Source organism: Haemaphysalis longicornis, unplaced genomic scaffold (assembly GCF_048455015.1).
Source record: "Haemaphysalis longicornis isolate Haplotype H1 unplaced genomic scaffold, Haemaphysalis longicornis Haplotype H1 scaffold_28, whole genome shotgun sequence".
Classification (NCBI taxonomy): Eukaryota; Metazoa; Arthropoda; class Arachnida; order Ixodida; family Ixodidae; genus Haemaphysalis; species Haemaphysalis longicornis.
In genome coordinates this window covers 4,533,739-4,554,226 of record NW_027526329.1, presented here as the reverse complement: position 1 = coordinate 4,554,226, position 20,488 = coordinate 4,533,739, and the positions used below count along the sequence as shown (strand labels likewise).

The following is a 20,488-nucleotide window of genomic DNA, read 5'->3' as shown; positions in this document are numbered from 1 at the left end:
AAAGTTTCTTCACCATACCCTATTTGTATGTTAGACACGCCTATTTCTGAAGGCATTAGGCCCTGTGTTTTGAAATGTTGCTTATATTACAACAGTGTGTCATGTGGTTTATTTGTTTTTGTACTTTTCTACCTATTTAACCTTGAAGATTGTTCTTGCTCTCTGCTCGGTAAGTAAATATTTAATGTGCCTTTGCAGCTGCACAGTTAAAAATGGTGTTCATATTACTAACTATTGCAGTATCGTGTTTTGTGACTTTTATATCGCTGTTCGATATTAAAACTCGCCTTCAAGTTGCAAACCTGCGCACGCTTGTCGCAGCGTGCGCAAAGGTAACTCACATTGCGGCATACCAGATCACCAACATCTAGGGTATCCGCTAGTAAGCACGAAATAGCCCTAACTGAAGAAAGTAGGGCGAACTCCTGTAGATTACCCTACACCTTTAGCTATGCATTCTTCACATGCTTTGAACTATTTAGGCAACGTCAGCTTGTCGAAGAGATTAGCACCTACTACGGGGAACCGTCGAAGAAGACGTAAACGAAAATCGCAGCATTAAAGCGCTTTTGGTTTTGAAATGTTTCATTTCTAGATACAAATTTCAGCCTGGCATCAACAAAGCAAACCGTAATCGAAGAACCACTTGTAAGTATCACCGAGCGCTGTTTTCGATCTCCGAACATGACGAGCTTTGGTTAGCAAGTAAGCGCACGGTGCTCCATTGTTGAATGGGGATATCTCTTAATTGCTTTTCTACAACATATGATTGTGTAGGACTAGATGTCTTATAAAACGCGCTGCAAGGTAGAAACTTGGTTCCACCCCTGGCACTTGATTTTTGATGACTACCTGACGACGTCTAAACATACTTGCATAGAAGTTAGGTCGAGCTTTTATGAAGAATAGCCGAAGGTATGCTTAGGCCAGCTAGCCTTTTACAAATAGTTCTGCTCCTATTATTCAATTCTGGTACGGCGGAATAATAACGTGCAGTCGCCTGACGCGAATTAAAGGAAAGAGATGCTCACACGACACAAAATGCTTTGAGTTTTGTCAGTAACACCGACAAAGCAAGAGACGTCACCCCTTTGCCGAAAACCATGAAGGGCATTCTGTAGTGCGTTTTGGTTGTAGCGCGAGTGCCTCGCTATTCAAAAACGATGAATGCTTTGCCTATACTGGTTTACATAGGAGCCCATTACACCGGTTTGTAGGCGTCCACGTAGAGGAGGTAGCCCATCAGGAAATTCAGAATGACCTTGATTTACCGGTAAAACCGGCATAGCGCGATGCTAACGTCCTGGATCCGCCTCAGTTCCCCATATCAAATAGCCCGTGTCCAGACAGACAACGAGACAGTCGCTGGACCCGAGTCTGCCTTTCCACCTTAAGTACGCAGCACGGACGTACACGGCCTTCTTCTGACGGCTGGCTACTTTGTTACCTACGTGAAAAAGCACGTCATGTGCATGATGACTTGCACTGACGTCAGCATAGTAGCCACATTTTTAGCCTACAAGCAAAGCAAAAGGCCGCACATTTTTCTGATGCGCTTGTTTTTGTGAGAGCCGAATAAGCTAGAAGTGGTTAGCAAGATGTCACGTGCAAGCTATGTCTACCTTTGCCACCCGCCCCGCTAGATTAGACTTCACCGATTTTCACCTGCTGCTAGCCGCCATCGCTTCGAAAAACAGCTGCTAAAGTCAACGAAAATATTTCGATGAAATCAACGCGCTCGCTTCAGCCGCGTCGGCTGTCATCGGTACGTGCTTTGAACCAGCCGAATAATCCCCGAACGCATCCGAACGCAATTAGTAGGAGGCCATCATACTCTACCCTATACCAAGAAACTGACAGCGACCGACTGAAAATAGAAATTGTATAATGATGGCAGTGCCCAGAAAGCCCCGAGGTACGCTGGCAACAAAACAAAGCGCCTATTACGTCATCAGTGCGGAAACGCCTTTTCAGGCAATGGTACGCAGTGCGGACTTTCTGGACTCTTCTGTCGACATTTATACAGCCAGTGAACGTCTCACGCCACTCTTAAAAGTTATAACCCCGTAAAGTGGACCTTACATTATCTGGGCTAGTATCCATATCAATAACCTGTTGACAACATTAGCCGAAAGTTCGCATCGGCTCATTTGTATTTGTTGCCTTACATTTTTTGTCTAGCTCCCACAGACATGACATTAGGCATGAATGTTTTGGTAAAATGCGACGCATTCACTGGTGCGCGTTAGCATTTCGTCGCATTTTTGACAACCTGTGCACATCCCGAACTAAGTGATATTTGTATTGGGGATTAATCGTGAATGAATACAACGTTCGTTTGAAAGCCCCCTTGCATGCTCTTGTATGTGTATAATGTAATCCTTCGAGCCTCAGAACAGAGTTGAGTTGTTCTCTATGGTTCCTAAATCCGCTGCTTCAAGGTTGGGACTGTTGTTCTGCTCTGGCTTAGCAGAGTCGAATAGCAGTCTTTTCATAAATATTATTGCCAGCTTTGAATGGACGGTGTACTTAAACGACTGCTGCACAGAGAATTTACATATTAACCTTCGGCATAAATACCAGTTTATCCATGAAGACACGGCCGTGAAAACTTCAAGAACTTCGCCGAAGACGCTAAACGTGTCTTGTAAAAATCAGCAACCGGCCTCATTCTCGTCACTTGTCCCCGTTTATCACAAAAACACAACAAAGGCTTGTGAAATTTTCCCGAGCATTTTGTGATGGATTTTCTTGAACCACCCGAATTCTCAAGAGTTTTTCAATACTTCCAGTTATTACCTAAGACACCAAGGCTCCTTCTCAAAATTCTTTTTCTGCTTTCACAAAACAAGGTGATGTTTTACATCAGAGGGACCCACAAATGCCCGAAAAATGATATTTTGCTCACCCGCCCCAGAGCACTTCATTGTTACGTGTATACCTTAAAGGTACACAAAAGGTAAAAAAAAGTTTGCCTGTATCGATAGAATACAGTGCCCAGGACATCAACGCACAATTATCTCGACTAGGGGTCGTTTAATAAAGAATAAAATGCCAGAAACTTGAAAATGGGTGTCGACGCCGAGAACAATTTTTGGTAGCACGGCATGTGACGTCACAAAATTGGGGAACAGCGACAGCTCGATGGAGAAGCATGTATAAACGTTTTCCTGCCATAAACAGTTGTTACGTGGTATTGCACGTGAAATAAATGGTGATCAAATCTCTGAGTGAGCTGATCGCCTTTAAAAACACAGACCACAGCTTTTATACATTGCAAGACAAGCTGATTCCATCACGCTTCAGAGTCGGCCACAGTGTTTTCAGTTTTATTTCCGAAAAGACGTGCTCTGCATTGGTGCGTAATTACCGAAGTAAATATACTATAGTGGTGAACACAAGAGCTTGCGCAAGCAATAACCCCTGCAGGAAGTGGCAAAATAAACACGATGTTTCGTCGAATCCGCGTTACATAGGACATGCTGCCAAAAGGGTTAATCAAGCCGTGCAAAGGAAGTGCGAAATGTACGCGAAGCTGCTCCAAAACACGCCCACAACAACCGCTGCTGAAGCAGACGCCAAATCCGACGGAATGCATTCCGCCGTCGCACCCGCCGGGCTGAGCAGGCTCCGGCGCGCGGGGAATGCTGGGTTCGACGGGGAACCCCGCGCAATCTCTAGTGTGCTCCGCGTTCCCCACCTCCTTTATCCCCCCCACTCCCCCCCTCCCTCCGTTGCCGCCGCCTCCGCCACGTTGGGAGTTTTTTATGCCGAACACAACGAAAGAACCATTGGCTGGTAGACCTACGAAGCTTTGCTTAATAACAACTCCATTGTCAGCTAATCCAGCTCGACGGCTACAAAGAAGAAGGATTGCGGCGCAACTGACGTCCTTTCACTAACGCAATGTTAACACCGCAGGGAATGTGCCATCGTGGGAGCTCGCTTGAAGGGCGTCGAAGTAAAACTCTGGTGCCGTTCCCGTATCACGTATCACTTCGCAGTAGTGTGGCCTTGGGATAGGCGGTGCGATGTTGTTACTGTAGGCATCACTAATACGTCACGAAGCATTCCTTATTCAGTCGAGGACAAACCTATAAGTCCAAGCCAAACTTTCTGCAGGCTTATACGTCTTCTGTTGGCTGATACGTCGGCAGGACATGGCCTACAGACGTACAAGCCAACGTTGCCAGAATAAGAGCGTCTATGCTGCACTGGTGCCTCCGTCCTACTTCGCGGCGCAATGTCAAAGTCGCAAAAAAAAATAAAATGGAAGCGAGTACTACAAACGCTAGCATTATAAACGTATTTCTCCTCATCGGTGCTCGTCGAACAAAAGTCCGGAGAACAACGCAACATGTTCTCTTTCAGTTAAAACAAAATTTCCTTCAGCCTTTCTCTGTCCTTTTATAAAAATCAGGCTGCTCTACTCCCTTGCGTTGATTCTTCGCCACCCTGGCGAAAGCAAGAAAGGCCCATTTCTCAAAGTTTTTTCCGTATTTTCCTAATACAGCATGATGCCCTATATGAGAAGGTGCTTCAAATGCTCGACAATGATGTTTTACTTACGTATATGAGAAACCTCTGTCGTCACGGGTTGGCCTAGAGACAAAAAATTGAACGCTAAATTAGGTCACAAAAAATAATGTGTCCGCTCCCACTAATTGACGACTCTGTGGAGAAGCTACGAAAGCCCTCCATGCAGTCGCAAATCCGGAAATACTCGAAACCAGAAAATCCATGAGCACGACCGTGAAAAGAGCTGCCATCAGGGCATTGGACGCACTTTATGATTTACAAATTCAGAATTTCCTACTGTGTTTAGCTCCGGCTCCCTTAAGACGATAAATAATGCTCTTTTCACCAGCTTGAAAGGACAAATTGGTTAAGTCTCCCTGAACAAGTTGATCGTTTTCTGAAAGGTTTTGAGCAACCCTGAAAAAAAATAGACTTTTCTTGTGCACATTAGCTCTCCTTGACTGAAGCTGCAGCCCGGGAGGCCGCAGCTTTAGTAGGAGCTTTAGATTTTTTAACGCAAGGTTAGCCTTCAAAGGGTACACACAGATCCTACTAAAACTGCACCACCCGCGAGTCGTTCATTCTATCGATTAGGAGTCTCTCGTATGGTTCCTGGTCCTGTGTTCCTCCTACCAGTTCTTTATTCCTCCATTCTCGCAACCCAATGCACCGCAGACCGAAATAACACGCGATGACTCAATTTTCCTAAAGTAGGAACGCCTTTCAAACAGCTTGAGCAACGCCTAGAAGCTCCATTTGTGCGTCCAGATTTAGGCAAAAGTGTTGAGAGGATGGTCCGCATGGATGTGAGCAACGGCAATACGGCGCCGACGAAGTCCTTCCTCGCAAGCAGAAACGTTTCACGCAGACAGCGTAACTGCCTTACAAACCAAACAAAGGTATTCCTCTCTTGCGGCAAACCGCGCTGTAAACTTTGTCCCCACATGGAGACCACTAACGTGGCCCAGGCCACCAGGTCAACCTTTAAATATGAAATCAAAGACAACCTCAACTGTGACACCCCTAATGTAATCTACAAACTTCGCTGCCTTGTCTGTGAGGAGGAATAAATCGGCCAAACAAAAACATCTTTCCGCAAAAGATTTATAATCACAAGTCACACGTGAAGGGCCTCCCCGACCTTCCGCTGTCCAGGCATCTCCGACTCCCGGGTCACTCGTTTGCACAAATACAGGCCGTCTTAATTCAGTCCGGCTTCCGCAGCACATACAGCCGGAACAAAGAGAATCCTTCTTTATACATAAATTTCGGACGTTTGCCGAAGGAATAAATGAGACCAAAGGGAGTTTGAGTTGTTTTCAAAACTGACGTAACCACCCTGAGATGTTTTGAGGGAGTGCGAAACGAATAATCATCCCATAGCTGTTTTTTTAAGTTTGTAGAGCACATTCTTCGCCCCTGTGGGAACCGCTTTGTGCCGGCATCTGTGAGACGAGGGGGTCGGTGGGGGGAGGTGGGTGGGCGGGTGGCGTCCGGGACAGTGTGCGTGGCGACTGCCCCTCCGGCGGCGGTGAGGTGATAAATCATTCTCCGCCTGTGGTTCGTTCCAAGGCGTAAATCGTTTTCTACGCAAACTTTCCGGACCATTTCACTCAGACGGACCCATATGAGCCTCCGCGCATTGGGGACTCACTGATCCTTTTTTTCAAGGCTGTCTACGAATGCTTCGTTTCCCGATCAGCTTCCTTCGGGTACCTGCGGCCATGTGGTTCATGTCTCTGTCTAACGACGGTCTAAAACCGCAATTAACAAATGCCTCTTTTTCGTTCTTTTTTACCATTCATCACCAGTAGGCAGAGGTTGGCATGCTTCTCTGCCATCCACAGACTTTTCGTTAGGGCTTTCGAGCTTCGACTCTCCAAATTTTATGTATCTCTCTCTCTCTTTCCGCACGCAGACGCAGCACGCCGTTTTCTCTGTAGACACACATTGGTTTAACTTTATGCGTCTGTTTTCTGTCTATCAATGCCGCAACGGTGCCTCCTTCCCATTTACAACTTTCCTCTTTCCCCTTCCTCTTTTCTTGCCTTTTCCCACCTTCTGTAGTATAGTTACGACATCTTATTCTTACTCTCCCCCTCTTTTACTCTCCCCGAGAGCTCTCATTGACGAGGGTGAGGAGAAAGGGAAGCCCTCGGAGGCAGTGTGTATAAGCGTTTTTCTGTCTATTCTAAACTAACCCCTGAAGAAGAAAGGTTCTCCTTTCGCAACTGTTAGGAACAATAAAACCCTTGTTCAGTGTTTTCACAGTGTGTGCACCCAAGTTTTAACCTATTTCTACGGTAGTCCGGAACTTCTTACCTGATATATATATATATATATATATATATATATATATATATATATATATATATATATATATATATATATATATATATATATATATTATAGTGGGGTTTATTGGCAGGAGGGCAAAGCAAGGCCTGACTATCGCGGAGTCCAAACGCGTCCAAGCGAGCTCTCGGGTCGGGGCACCAGCCTCGCGCACAGCGCTCTCGATGGGACTGTCTAGCCCAGATTCAAGCACATACCCACTTGTGGTGGATTGTCCCATATCCAAGTACATACATCGTCTGACGCGAGACGTGCACGGCACACACCCATTTAAGGAAGTGGCCATGATATCTTCATTACAATCACCCCCCGGCAAAGAGAGGAGCCATCCTGGCGACTCAAGGGGATGCGACGACGAGGGGGTCATAGTAGGGCTTCATACGCTGGACGTGCACTGTTTCGCGCCCTCGGCGACGAAGATCGGTCGTGGCAGCGATCGGCTCAACTACGTAATTGACGGGGGACGTTTTCTCAAGAACTCTGTAGGGTCCATGGTAGTTAGCTTGGAGTTTCGGCGAAAGACCGGGCGTCTTGGACGGTATCCACAGCCACACGAGAGATCCGGTGGCATAGGTAGGCGAGGTGGCTGAAGCGTCATGACGAGATTTTTGGCGCCCTTGATCCGCAGCGGTAAAGGATCGAGCCAGTTGACGGCACTCTTCGGCATGCTTAGCTATCTCGGAAATGGGCCTGCACTCGGAGGCGTCGGGTCGGTAGGGCAATATGGTGTATAGGGTGCCGGAAGGCTCACGCCCATAAAGTAGAAAGAAGGGCGAGAAGCCCGTCGTCGTCTGTGTCGCCGTATTATACGCATACGTGACAAATGGCAGAACTAAGTCCCAGTTGGAATGATCCGAAGAAACATACATTGAAAGCATGTCGCCAAGCGTGCGGTTAAATCTTTCAGTCAACCCATTGGTTTGCGGGTGATACGCTGTAGTTTTTCTGTGAACAACTTGGCACTGGGTCAGCAGGGCTTGTATTACGTCCGACAAAAAGACGCGTCCTCTGTCGCTCAAAAGCTCCCTGGGCGCACCGTGGCGTAAAACAAACCTCTGAAGGAGGAATTGTGACACGTCATGGGCTGTAACGGTGGGGAGTGCGGGGGTTTCCGCATACCTAGTCAGGTGATCCACTGCAACAATAATCCAACGGTTGCCTGCAGTTGTGGTGGGGGGGGGCCCGTCGATGTCGATTCCAACGCGATCGAAAGGGCGCGCGGGGCTTGGTAGTGGCTGCAGAGGTCCTGTAGGATGTTGCGGCGGAGACTTCCGGCGCTGGCATTCGGGACACGAGCGGATGTACTTCGTAACAAACGTGTACATCCCGCGCCAATAGTAACGGATGCGCAGCCGCTGATATGTTTTTAGGACGCCAGCATGGGCGCATTGCGCATCAGCGTGGTAGGACGAACAGATGGCAGAACGCAAATGACGGGGAATAACTAGCAGCCATTTGCGGCCCTCGGTGATATAGTTGCGCCGATACAGAAGGTCGTCACGAACAACACAGTGTGAGGCCTGGCGACGCAGTGCACGGGACGCCGAAACGGTGGACGGACTCGACAGGTAGTGCAGTATGGACGCGATCCAGGGGTCTTTTCGCTGCTCTGCGGCCATGTCGTGTATGTCAAGTGACGCCAGGGCGCAGTCCGTCGAGGAAATGCAGTCATTTTTCGACTCGACGGGACACCGAGAAAGGGCATCAGCGTCCGTGTGTCTGCGGCCGGACCGATACACAACGCGAATGTCGTACTCTTGGATGCGAAGAGCCCAACGACCAAGTCTGCCGGACGGGTCTTTCAGTGCCGAAAGCCAACACAGCGCGTGATGGTCCGTGACAACATTAAACGGGCGTCCATAAAGGTAGGGGCGGAATTTGTGAATCGCCCAAATGATCGCCAAACATTCTTTTTCCGTCACTGAGTAATTTCTCTCCGCCTTTGTGAGAGTACGGCTGGCATAAGCAATTACGGACTCCTGGGCGCCTTCTCTGCGTTGTGCGAGCACAGCGCCGAGACCGACACCACTGGCATCAGTGTGTACCTCAGTTGGCAGGAGGGGGTCGAAATGTCGCAGTATTGGGGGCGACGTAAGCAAACGCCGTAAAGATACGAAAGCTTCTTCACAGGCAGGCGACCAGTCGACAGGTTCTTTACTGGATCCACTGAGGAGTTTCGTCAAAGGTTCGATTATGGTGGCAAAGTTCCGTACGAAACGCCGGAAATAGGAACATAATCCGGCGAAACTTCGGAGGTCTTTAATCGTGGTTGGTTTCGGAAATTGGGCGACGGCGCGAAGCTTCTCCGAGTCGGGAAGGATGCCATCTTTTGATACGACATGACCCAAAATGGTCAGTTTGCGAGCAGCAAAGCGGCACTTTTTCAAGTTGAGCTGTAACCCAGCAGACGTGAGGCATGTCAAGACCTGTTCTAGGCGCTCCAGGTGAGTGGTGAAATCGGGCGAAAACACGACAATGTCGTCTAAGTAACAAAGGCATGTTTTCCACTTGAGGCCTCGTAGAACACCGTCCATCATTCTCTCAAATGTTGCGGGCGCGTTGCAAAGTCCGAAAGGCATGACGTTAAATTCGTAAAGTCCATCAGGTGTCACGAAGGCAGTTTTTGAGCGATCAGATTCGGCCATGGGGACTTGCCAGTAACCTGAGCGTAGATCGAGAGAAGAGAAAAATTCAGCGCCTTGCAAGCAATCAAGAGCGTCATCGATACGAGGTAGTGGGTAGACGTCTTTGCGGGTGATTTTGTTCAGACGCCTGTAATCGACGCAGAACCGGATGGACCCATCTTTCTTTGTGACAAGCACAACGGGCGAAGCCCAGGGGCTTGAAGAGGGTCTAATTACGTTGCGCGTGAGCATGTCAGCGACGTGTTCGTCAATCACGCGTCGTTCGGAAGGTGACACTCGATAAGGTCGCTGCCGCAGAGGGGCGTGGGATCCCGTATCTATTTCGTGGGCAACAGTCGACGTGCGGCCCAAGGCGGTCTGATGACTGTCGAAAGATTCACGGAAGCGATCGAGAACGGCAAGAAGTTGGTCGCGTTGTGCTGGGGTGAGATCTCCATCGATGGATCGCTGAAAAACATCGGGAGTTGCCTTGCTGGGATGAGGGCTCAGGACATTCACCGAAAACGCGGATGATTCCTCCGGGACGGCCATGACCAGAATGGGGTCGAGGGCTTCCACGTAGCCGAGACATTCCCCACGATATAATGTTGAAGGGCAAGACGACGGGTTGCCGACAAGCATCACACTGGTCCCACATTGGACGTCGAGGACAGCAGCGGGCAAAGGCAGGCATTTCCGAGACGAAAAAACACTCGATGGCGTGAAAACAACAGTTGAATCAGGCTTGACGTCACAAGAAACAGGCACAAGCACGGAGGAATTGGACGGAAGGGACGTGTCGTCCGTCACGATTAACCTGACGGGCAGGTCATTCGATGGCGGTTCGCATGACGGAAATAGTTCGACCTGAGCACGAGCACAATCAATGATGGCGTGATGACGAGATAAGAAGTCCCATCCGAGGATGATGTCGTGAGAACACGAGGGAAGGACAATGAACTCGATGATGTACGTGATGTTTTGGATAGCTACACGAGCGGTGCACATTGCCAACGGTTTCACCTCTTGCGCGCTTGCGGTTCGGAGAGTAAGGTCGGAGAGTGGCGTCGTCACTTTTCGCAATGAGCGGCACAGGCGTTCACTTAAGACGGACACAGCGGCACCAGTATCGACAAGCGCTAATGCGGCTACACCTTCAACAGTCAGTTCAATAACATTGGCGGGTGAGGAACGAGGACTTCGGCATTTAGACGTCGTTGCAGTTCTTGCCTCGGGAACTGCAGCCGTCAGTTTCCCTCGGCGGGTGGATTCTGGCGAGGGCGCATGGGGGAAAGGGAACGGGTACGCGGGGACGAGGAGCGGCGGCGTGAAAAGGGCGGTTGGTCCGCAGGGTATGAACTCGGTGTCGCGCCCGTGTCAACTCGAGCGAAGTACTGCTGGGGTCCATAGTTGGGCGCTCGATGTGGGACGTCGTTAGAAAACGATGGCCGCCGGCGGCACATACGGGCCACGTGTCCTGGAGTGCAACATGCGTAGCAAATGGGGCGGTTGTCGGGAGTGCGCCAGGGGTTTGGTGTTTGAGGTGGCAGTCGGTTATACGCCATCGTCCGCAGATCTGTCGTGCGGTAGTAAGGCTGGAAAACGCCTGGTTGCAGCTGTCGGACGATTGCAGCATAACTTAACGGTATCGTCCCAGGAGAGGCAAGAGGTGAGGCCACCGGTGGCGCAAGGGGCACTGCCACCTGGGGTTCGAGCGATGCCGCTACAGATGGCGCGAAGGACACCGTGGAAGGCGAAGCAAACGGGGCTGCTGCGGCGGAAGTCACAGGCGCGGGCACAGGCGTCGGTTGGCCGATTGAAGGGAGCGTCTCAGCAACCTGCTCTCGGACTAGGCGGCGCACATTCGCAGGCAAAGGACACGCAGGCTCAGAAACACAGGGGAGCAGGGACAGCTGCCGCGTAACTTCTTCGCGTACGAACTGCTCAATGTGGGGCAAAAGGCACGAAAGGTCGGGAGGCCAGGTTAAAGCCGATAGCGACCCTCGAGATAAGCCATCATTCGGCGACGGACGCTGGCGTGTGAAAACGCGCTGCTTTCGCAGTTCGTCGTAGCTGAGGCACAAATTTGTAACCTCGCTCACAGTCTGCGGGTTCTTTCCCAGCAGCATCTGGAAGGCATAGTCCTCAATGCCCTTTAAAATGTGCTTGATTTTATCGCACTCGGGCATCTCAGGATTCACTCGCCTGCACAGGTCCACGACGTCTTCTATATAGCTTGTGTATGTCTCATTTTCTTGCTGGGCTCGCGTGCGTAGGTGTTGCTCAGCGTGAAGCTTGCGGACAGCGGGTCGAGCGAACGCCGCCAAGAATCGGGCCTTGAAATCCGACCAAGTTCGCGCATCGGTTGTATGGTTACGGAACCACATTCGGGCTAATTCGTCCAGATACAAGTCGACGTTGTTGAGCTTCATGGCGTCATCCCATTTATTATGAACGCTCACCCTTTCGTAGGAGGACAACCAGTCCTCTGCGTCGGTATCGTCCTTGCCGCTGAAGTGGGGAGGTTCGCGTTGGTGCAGAACACCGGAGCACATGATGGGCGCGGGCTGCGGCGACGCCATTTCCTCGTCGATTCGTCCAGCTGCGGGTGTAAGCACTCGCTTGCTGCGTAATTCCAGGTTGGGGACCTTATAAGGTGTACGACCTCCACCAAAATATAGTGGGGTTTATTGGCAGGAGGGCAAAGCAAGGCCTGACTATCGCGGAGTCCAAACGCGTCCAAGCGAGCTCTCGGGTCGTGGCACCAGTCTCGCGCACAGCGCTCTCGATGGGACTGTCTAGCCCAGATTCAAGCACATACCCACTTGTGGTGGATTGTCCCATATCCAAGTACATACATCGTCTGACGCGAGACGTGCACGGCACACACCCATTTAAGGAAGTGGCCATGATATCTTCATTACAATATATATATATATATATATATATATATATAGCGAATCAGAATAGGAAATGAGGGGCTCGTTGAAAATAACACAGAAATAAGGGTTGGCAGTCGAGAAAACCTCGGAAAGCAAAGGGGAGGATGTGGTAGATCATTGAAACAGATTAAGAATTTGGAAAGAAAGAAAGAAAGTGAAGAAAAAATGCCCGCCAGGTGGGATCCGAACCCACGACCTCCAGACCGGTATTCTGGAGGTCGTGGGTTCGGATCCCACCTGGCGGGCATTTTTTCTTCACTTTCTTTCTTTCTTTCCAAATTCTTAATCTGTTTCAATGATCTACCACATCCTCCCCTTTTTTTTCCGAGGTTTTCTCGACTGCCAACCCTTATTTCTGTGTTATATATATATAAATATATATATATATATATATATATATATATATATATATATATATATATATATATATATATATATATATATATATATATATATATTACGCCGTGGTCAAACAGAAAAAAAACATGTTAAAGCGCTATCTTGGAAATAAACCACGTTTTGAAGAGTGAGGGCACATCACCACACTTAATGTCCTTTGGCACGAGCATCGGCGCCCTGAAAAGTGCGTTCATCCCGATAATACGCCTATTTTCGCACATTTCGTAAGGCGGTGACTGCAACGTCTCCGAGCTATATTTTATAAAAACGAATTTCCGAGCAGGGCACTCACTATAGCTTTTGTGGAGTTTCACTATACTGAGAGACGAAACCGCCAACTTAATTAAATGGCGCACTACAAAAATTACCATAAGGTTGTCCTTCTGCTCTTTTTGTTGAAACTGTGCAGCGTCATTCACGCAGAGTATCAATGACAAGTCTTTCTTCGGGTGGTGGGTCCACGTATGAGGCACCGTCGATCATTAGGTCGCATTTTATTAGATTTCCAAAACAGTTCTCTTAGAATGAAATAGATAATTGCCGGGAGGATGCACACTTTGGAATACAGCATCCAAGGAACTATGAGGTCTTGCCCTCCGTGAATGTGACACAGCTTGCCCCTTTAACGCATAAATTCAACTAAGTAAAGGGAAATTGAACCGTCGCATTTTATATGGGCACGCATGTTTGTGGTGGCAAATGTGTTTCACTCCAGGACATGCCGGTTCAACTAGGCAAAGATTGAATACGTTTCTATGCTGATATCTTCATTGCGCTCCAGAAGGCCGTGTCGATGTTTTTACCGAAAGAATTAAAAACTGGTAAGGACATGCCTTGCTCTGTGCAAACTCGTACAATGCTCACAAATGTTACTTTGTTCGCATAAATGTATTAGTCACAACAACAATCTTCGTTCACTGACAACGCTACGACATGCCTTGCAAGGGACGAACTCGGTCATTGTACTCTGATCGCATAAGTGTATCAGGCACCACAACAGTCTTCGGTCGCCCGCAATCCCACGGCATGAGACAGTCATCTTTTGGTCTGATGTTTTTTAGTTTGCATTCTTGCTTTAATATCCCGTACATTAATATATTTTTATTATCAACAGCTCACTTTGTGGCGCCGTCTGAACCAAGTAAACTGCACTATAGCCTTGAACTCAAAATTGGCCTACATAATATCAGAAGCTCGAGTAATTTTATAATGCACTTGAGCAGAATTTGGCTCCGGCATAGTGATGCATCCCAGCATAAAGGAAGGTATTCATTGATACTTACCTTTCTGATAGGACGACGGTAAAATAAGGATCGGTTCGTCATCTGCTTTCCCACCGCCACCACCGTCTTCACCGGGTTCATTGTCTGAGGAGACATGGTCCAAAAATTAGACCTCCCGACATTGCAACATTCTGCTACTGCTTTCACTATTTCTCAAGGAACAAGAACCACTCGAGAAGAAATGATAAGTTTGTCGGCCTTGTCGCTGCTAAAACCCAGTGAGCTAAATAAAGGCCCACTTACTTTTATTCTACCAACTTGTTCTCGTTCGACACCCCAGAAACTTTTACACACTGCACGGCTAGATCACGAGCATCGTTGAATTTAGAGGGGTGCTGTATAGTGTGAAAAATTCAACACCCCCGATATAAACCTTTAAGAAGCAGAAATTAGCAGAGTCTCTCGTACTTCCTCGTAGTCTACACAGACCATGTCGGAACAAATAAACCATACTTGTCACTAACACATCTGCGGCAGTGCGTACCTATTAATAAAACACTAAGCTTCTAGCACTGAGGAATTTAAACTGCACCAAAGATTTTGATCATACTGCGTGTCTGATGACTCATATGTGTACACGCCTTGTAAAGGAAAAAGGAGAGTGACATGAATCATTAGTGAATCAACAAGTTGACATTCAACTAAACGAGACTCGGCATAAAAATTAGGATTCGTTTCATATTCTTTTCGATATTTTAGTATCATGTTTCTCAATTCGTTAGTTATTAGAATTATTATAATGTATAATGAGGCTACTCCTGCTTCTCCCACTGCAGGGCAACAGAGTGTATTTGTTATTTGTAGCTTATAAGGCAAGTCCGTCCGTTAGCTATTCTTTCGCAACGTATCGTTGCTACCATGAAGTATCTTCGCTACTTTTAATATATAGTCTATGTAGCGCATAATTTTATCTCGTTGGCCACTGACCGCAAGCATTAGTTCCAGGCGCTAGCTTTTTGATCACTTGTATTTCATTCGTGGTTATTTTTTGTTGCCTAAATATTTGCCATGATGTAGGTACAAATTCCGTAACAATGTTATTGAAAGCCTCTAGTTGTACGGGAAGAAGTTACCATATCTTTCCTGTGATTCTAGGCTGTTTCGCAAAAACATAATCGGTAAGCTCGCTCCCCACTCTCTTCTTAGGTGTCTTTTTGGCAAAACAAGTTATCAAAAGTGCTTTGCTTACCGCCAATGTACACCCTTGCTGCGGGGGAAAAGAAAGCAACCAACATTTTAGGCGTGGTGAGTTGCAATAAATATGGTCATCCTATTTTCAGGCCTATTCATTCTAAAATACAGCACAAACGAGGCATTTTACTGATACAGCATCGCTTCTTCATTTTTTTCATGTAGCTGGAATTATCACGCATTGTCTTCTTTTTCCGCATACTACGATTCCACGAAAAATTTAGAGTCAATGAATCACCAACACCATAACCCTGGTTGCGTCCAGTCCAGGGTAAAATCCCCGGGGTTTCTTGCTAACCAGCTTTAGATGTGCTGTAATAAAACCTCCTTTTGGTCGCTCACTTAAACAGTTGGTGACAAGTTTATAGAGGACTATATATGGGGAAAACAAACTAGTTCCTCGCCTAAATGGTTTTTGAAACAATTGGGGAGGACAAACGGTGGGAATATTAACTGTTTTCAAATGATCAACCCACAGCTGTTTTGCAGGTCGCACGGTAAGATTACACAGAACAATTAGACGTACCATTTCACCTTTTCCAACTTGGGAATAACACTCTGGAGGGCAGTTTCGAAAAACAAAACGAGAGTGCCTGCTCCCCGAGCCGATAGTTGCAACTTTTTGAACTACCTAGTTAAAAAAACACAATACACGCTGTTTAACCCGAATAAAAGAAGCCTGCAGGTTTTCTCTTCCGAATCAAATACATGAATGCAACCAATCTGTTGCAAAACCAGGAGTCCTGGCTCGTTTCATACGAGGAGTAAAAGGAAAACGAAAGTCAGGAGCACAGATTTTATTGAGATTGGAAAAGTCCCGTGGGCGGGGCCCTCTGTCCAGGGCACGACAGGAGCACCCGCCTTCTTCACCCGTTTGATCTGCTGCAGCTGAAGTTTTTCTGGGGCAAGAGCTAGCGAGTTCTCTCTCCCACTAGTCTCGTGAGGGGTATAGGGCATGGTCTATTTACGTGTTATTCTGATATTCCCGTACCATATGGTAAATCAGAACAAGGACATCGCAGTGTCGGCCGAGGGGATCTTAGAAATAGGGTGCATAGCGTGCAGTCTCGTTAGGTATGGATAGGTGCTTTGTGCAGTCGATGAACAGTCTGTCGATGTCTGGAAAGTTGCTCAGATGCTTGAGGCTAACGCGATCGGCCCAGCAGAAAATGTTCAGTGATGACCCCGTGCGTGAGGATGGGGCAATTTGTCCTTTCCTCTTCTTCGAACGGTGCTGGGCTGACCAAATCTCGAGCGAAGGCGTGTGAACCTCGGTTCGGCAAAGGGAAGACTGGACTTGTTTACGGATTATTCCTATGTTTCTCCGATGTGGGCGCTGACTAATGATTTGGAGAGCAATCCTGAAACTTTCCCCTCACGCATGATTTCTATACGCCCCTTGCCAGTCCATGATGATGGCGGATGCTCGGGTTGGGCGATTGCTATGGCGATTGCCGTGGGTGCTTGTAGCGTCGTCGCCTTCCATAATTTTAAGCTAGTGAGGAGAGAGTGGTATGTGGTGGTTACCCTAGTGTTTAACTTCATACGGTGCTTAGCACGCGGCGTAAGTATACAATACCCCCCCGTATTTTTCGTGTTGACCTTGAAGAGCGTGTTCCCTAGCCGCTGTTTCAGCTTAAACGTGTTCGGATGCCTTGTACAGGCAAGGAGTGAAGATTCAGGATTATCCTTAATTACAGAGGGGCCATGTCTGTGTCTTCCATATCCGTGAGAGCGTTAGGTTTTAGAGATGCCAGAAATAATCGACCGCTGCTCGTTGGCCCGTGCGGGACCTCCGGGGCCGGAAGATGGGCTCCGCCGATTTCTTCTGTGGTGTTATATATCCGTAGTGCTGCAAGACGTTAGGTGAACGTTGTACGGTGGGACGGCCAACGCTTGTCTACAAGCTTTTCTAATAAGTGTGTTGAGCTTTTGTCTAATTGCTGCTTGGAGTATTGTAGGCGATACGTGAGATAATCAATTGCTGAACAAGCTGTATTGTATGTTGTTTTTTTATGCCATACTTTTGAGTCAAGATTTTGGGAATTATTCTCCTTATCAAAGCAGTGACTGAGTTCAATTTTTCAAGTAGGCGTGTGTTTTTCAGTCCTCTTGATAAGAGATGCCCATAATTTAATGTGATCGGTGACTTGTATGCGCTTAATGGCTAGCATGACGTAGAGCAAGGTAGTTGGGTCATGACGGCGTTGTTGAACCAGAGAGTGGATTTTCATGAAGCAAAGGCAAGTCCGCATTCTTTCTCGTACTTCCGTGCTAAATCTCCGGCGTGTTGTAAACATTTCTTCATTTCTCCGTCCGACCCTTTCGCTATAAAAATTGTGATGTGGTTTGCATAAACACCATGTTTTATATGTGGAATGCGTCCACGTCTCTAGGGCAGAAATAATATTTCGATGGTATCCGATTTAATACCGATCCTTGCGGAGTGCCTCTTTTGCATATTTGTCGGGCTGAGACTGCAGGTCGCCTACTTTGAGAATACCTCTCAGTGTGTAAACATATTTCTCGTAGCCATATGTCCTTTTTTCACAGTCTAAGGAGGCGATGTTTCCGAGTAGGGCAGTACAGGCAACAATATCAGATGCCTCCATTCAATCAAGTGCCAAACAGCCTTGCTTGTAACTTTGCTGGAGGTCTCAAAATCTATTTTTATTGATGTAGACAGCGTAGACGTCGACAGCTTTCTACGGAATTCAAACATTGTGTTTGGTATGTGATCCACATGCTCAAGGTAGTTTTAGGCCGCTGTAGAACGATGTGCTCCACGAGGTTTCCGGTGCAAGTTGTTAACAAAACTGGGCGCAGGTTGTTTATACAGGGCGTCTCCCCCGGTTTCGGGTGGAGCCTAACTTCTGGCTCCTTCCATTCTTTGGGGAGGTGAACGTCGACAGGCACTCGCTCATCTAGTTACTTGAGGAGCTCTACAAAAGTGTCATCGAGCTTGATCAGTGCTTTATAGGTGATCTTGTTTTCCCGAGAGTGGTGTTTCTGCGGTTTAAAAAGTGGTGCGCCTACGTTTGTCGCGCTGATGGGTTCCCTAGCTCCAAGTTCCCGGCAGCTGTGTAATGAAGGTGCTGAACTACTTCAGAGCGGTATCGGTCCCTAAGTGTTCTGATTGAGTTCCCGCTTTCTTGAGATTTATACATTATATTTCTTGCGTTGTCTTGTACGTTTCACTTTTACTTCGGGTCAGGTCTATCAGCTGTGGTTCTGCGACTAAGGCCATCGCACATGTGAGCCCAGCTTTGCTAGCATAACTTTTGTTGCCCATTTTGCCGCACCAATATTCGTTTGCGCATTAGGTCGTTGGAGCTTTTTGTTAGGACGTTGACGCTTTCATGTCCGCAGTAAGCTATTTCTCACGTCCTAAAGTGTAAGAGATAGTGTCGACGCTTGGCTGAATTTTCTTTGTGTAAGTGTTGATATTTGCAGCTAGGGTAACTGCTCACTGTTTGATGCCCTTGATTTCATCTTGCTGCGCCTGGCTTCTGTTTTTTTGGAGCTGTGTCAGTCGGTTAACTGCAGTTTGCCAAGATTTCTACAATATTGAGGTCCCGTAAGCACAGTGACAAAGTTCATATGATCACTGCCGAGTTTTTTCACTCTTCTATGGCAGGTGGCTCTCGGAGCGTTGGCTGCCAGTGTAAGATCGAATCATGCATCTCTCACCATGCTCGTGCCGATTCTCGTCGGAAACTGGTGTTCGGTGAGCAGAATCAGTTTCTCTTCATCTATGATGGTCAAGAGTTTGTGAACCCCTTTTTTGGTATGTTTATCCCCAGGCTATGTTTGCCGCACTGAAATCCCCTGTGGCTCTGTCAGGGTTATCTCCGGCAACACATTTAGTTTAAAAAATGCTGTCCGCCAATGCGGTGACATGGTTTTTGGGGTCACAATACACGTTGAGGACAAATATGGTCTTTTCTTTTTTCGTTTTCTGAGAAATTGATTCGTCGAAAAGCTTGTCATGGCTATGACCGGTAACTTCATGCTGTATGGTCATGATGACCTTTGTAATCAGCATATACACATCTCCAATGTAGCGCGAGGTGGCAGTTTAGTAACCGGGCACTTGAGCGATTGAGGGCGTTTTCTTAAGGGCTATCACATCAGGAAGATCAGAGAGGGTGGAAACGTACTGTTGCAGATCGTCTGTCTCATGTAATACTTGTAACAGTAAGGTGTTACCTTCTTATATAGGTAGCGCCGTGTCTCTGCACCTCTGTATTAATCATAGGAGGGGAAGTTTGTTACTAGGATAGTAACGAAAACGGAGCTTGATTGTCCCAGGCGCCGGCTTGCTGAGAATTCGTAGCCCGGCATCCGAAAATTGTCCACAATTTCCGCTCATCTATGGTGGCTATGGATGGCGTGAATGACTCCCATACTTGAATTGTGTCTGAAAAGGCCGCACCCATTGCCGCGGTATTACCTGCCTTGTAGCGTCAAAGTTTACGTCATGCAGTTAAGACTCGCAAACACACCGTGCAAATAGTCGCAAGAGAATGAGTATCGTTCAGTCGGAAATTGGTGCTTTGAGTTTGTAGGGACGCAGCTACTACGCATGGGGCACGTTTTGGTGACAGCGCAGTGAACCCGAGAGGAACACAGGTACAGACGTCAGCATGTACGCGTCATGAGCCCTGTGCGTGTTCGTACGATAAACAGTGAGAGAACAAGGAACACGTGCGGTGCGTACTAAGCCCGGAGCACGCGCGCAACGGCCCCGTCTGGTATAAAGACTGCTTTCATGGATGCGGTACGGGGTAGTTGGACGGAACAGCTCGGCGGCAGCGGAACCAGAATGGGAGCAGCAAGTGGCAGACAACAGGACTGATGACCCTTGGCCAGCTCAGACTAACCAGCACATGTGGTGGCCGCACCCGGATTGACTTGGTACAAGGACTCTAACGTTGCCGTGAGTGTCGGCCGAAGCGCGTAATTATTTTTCTGCACAATCGTTACTTTCATTCTTTGTCGTGCTGTTTACATGACCATGTGTGTGGCGAGATGCTGTTTCTACTGGTCATTTTTTTGCTCTCCCGGAATAAACCGGTGATTTCTGTTTCTTTGGTGACAGCCTCACTTCGTCGGGCGGGGTCAGGCTCGCGAACCCTTCGGACATGAAGGAGGTTCCTTCAACATTTGCAGATTA

General features: G+C 47.8%; 1 protein-coding gene across 1 annotated transcript; it reads right to left on the bottom strand.

Moving 5' to 3' along the window:
• Nucleotides 1-11,498: 11,498 nt before the first annotated feature.
• On the bottom strand, nt 11,499-12,079 carry LOC144172971 (uncharacterized; the record flags this gene model as incomplete). Its single annotated transcript, XM_077701562.1, has 1 exon — nt 11,499-12,079. A coding segment is annotated over exon 1 (581 nt), but the record flags the coding sequence as incomplete, so codon positions are not given.
• Between the last annotated feature and the right edge of the window lie 8,409 nt (nt 12,080-20,488).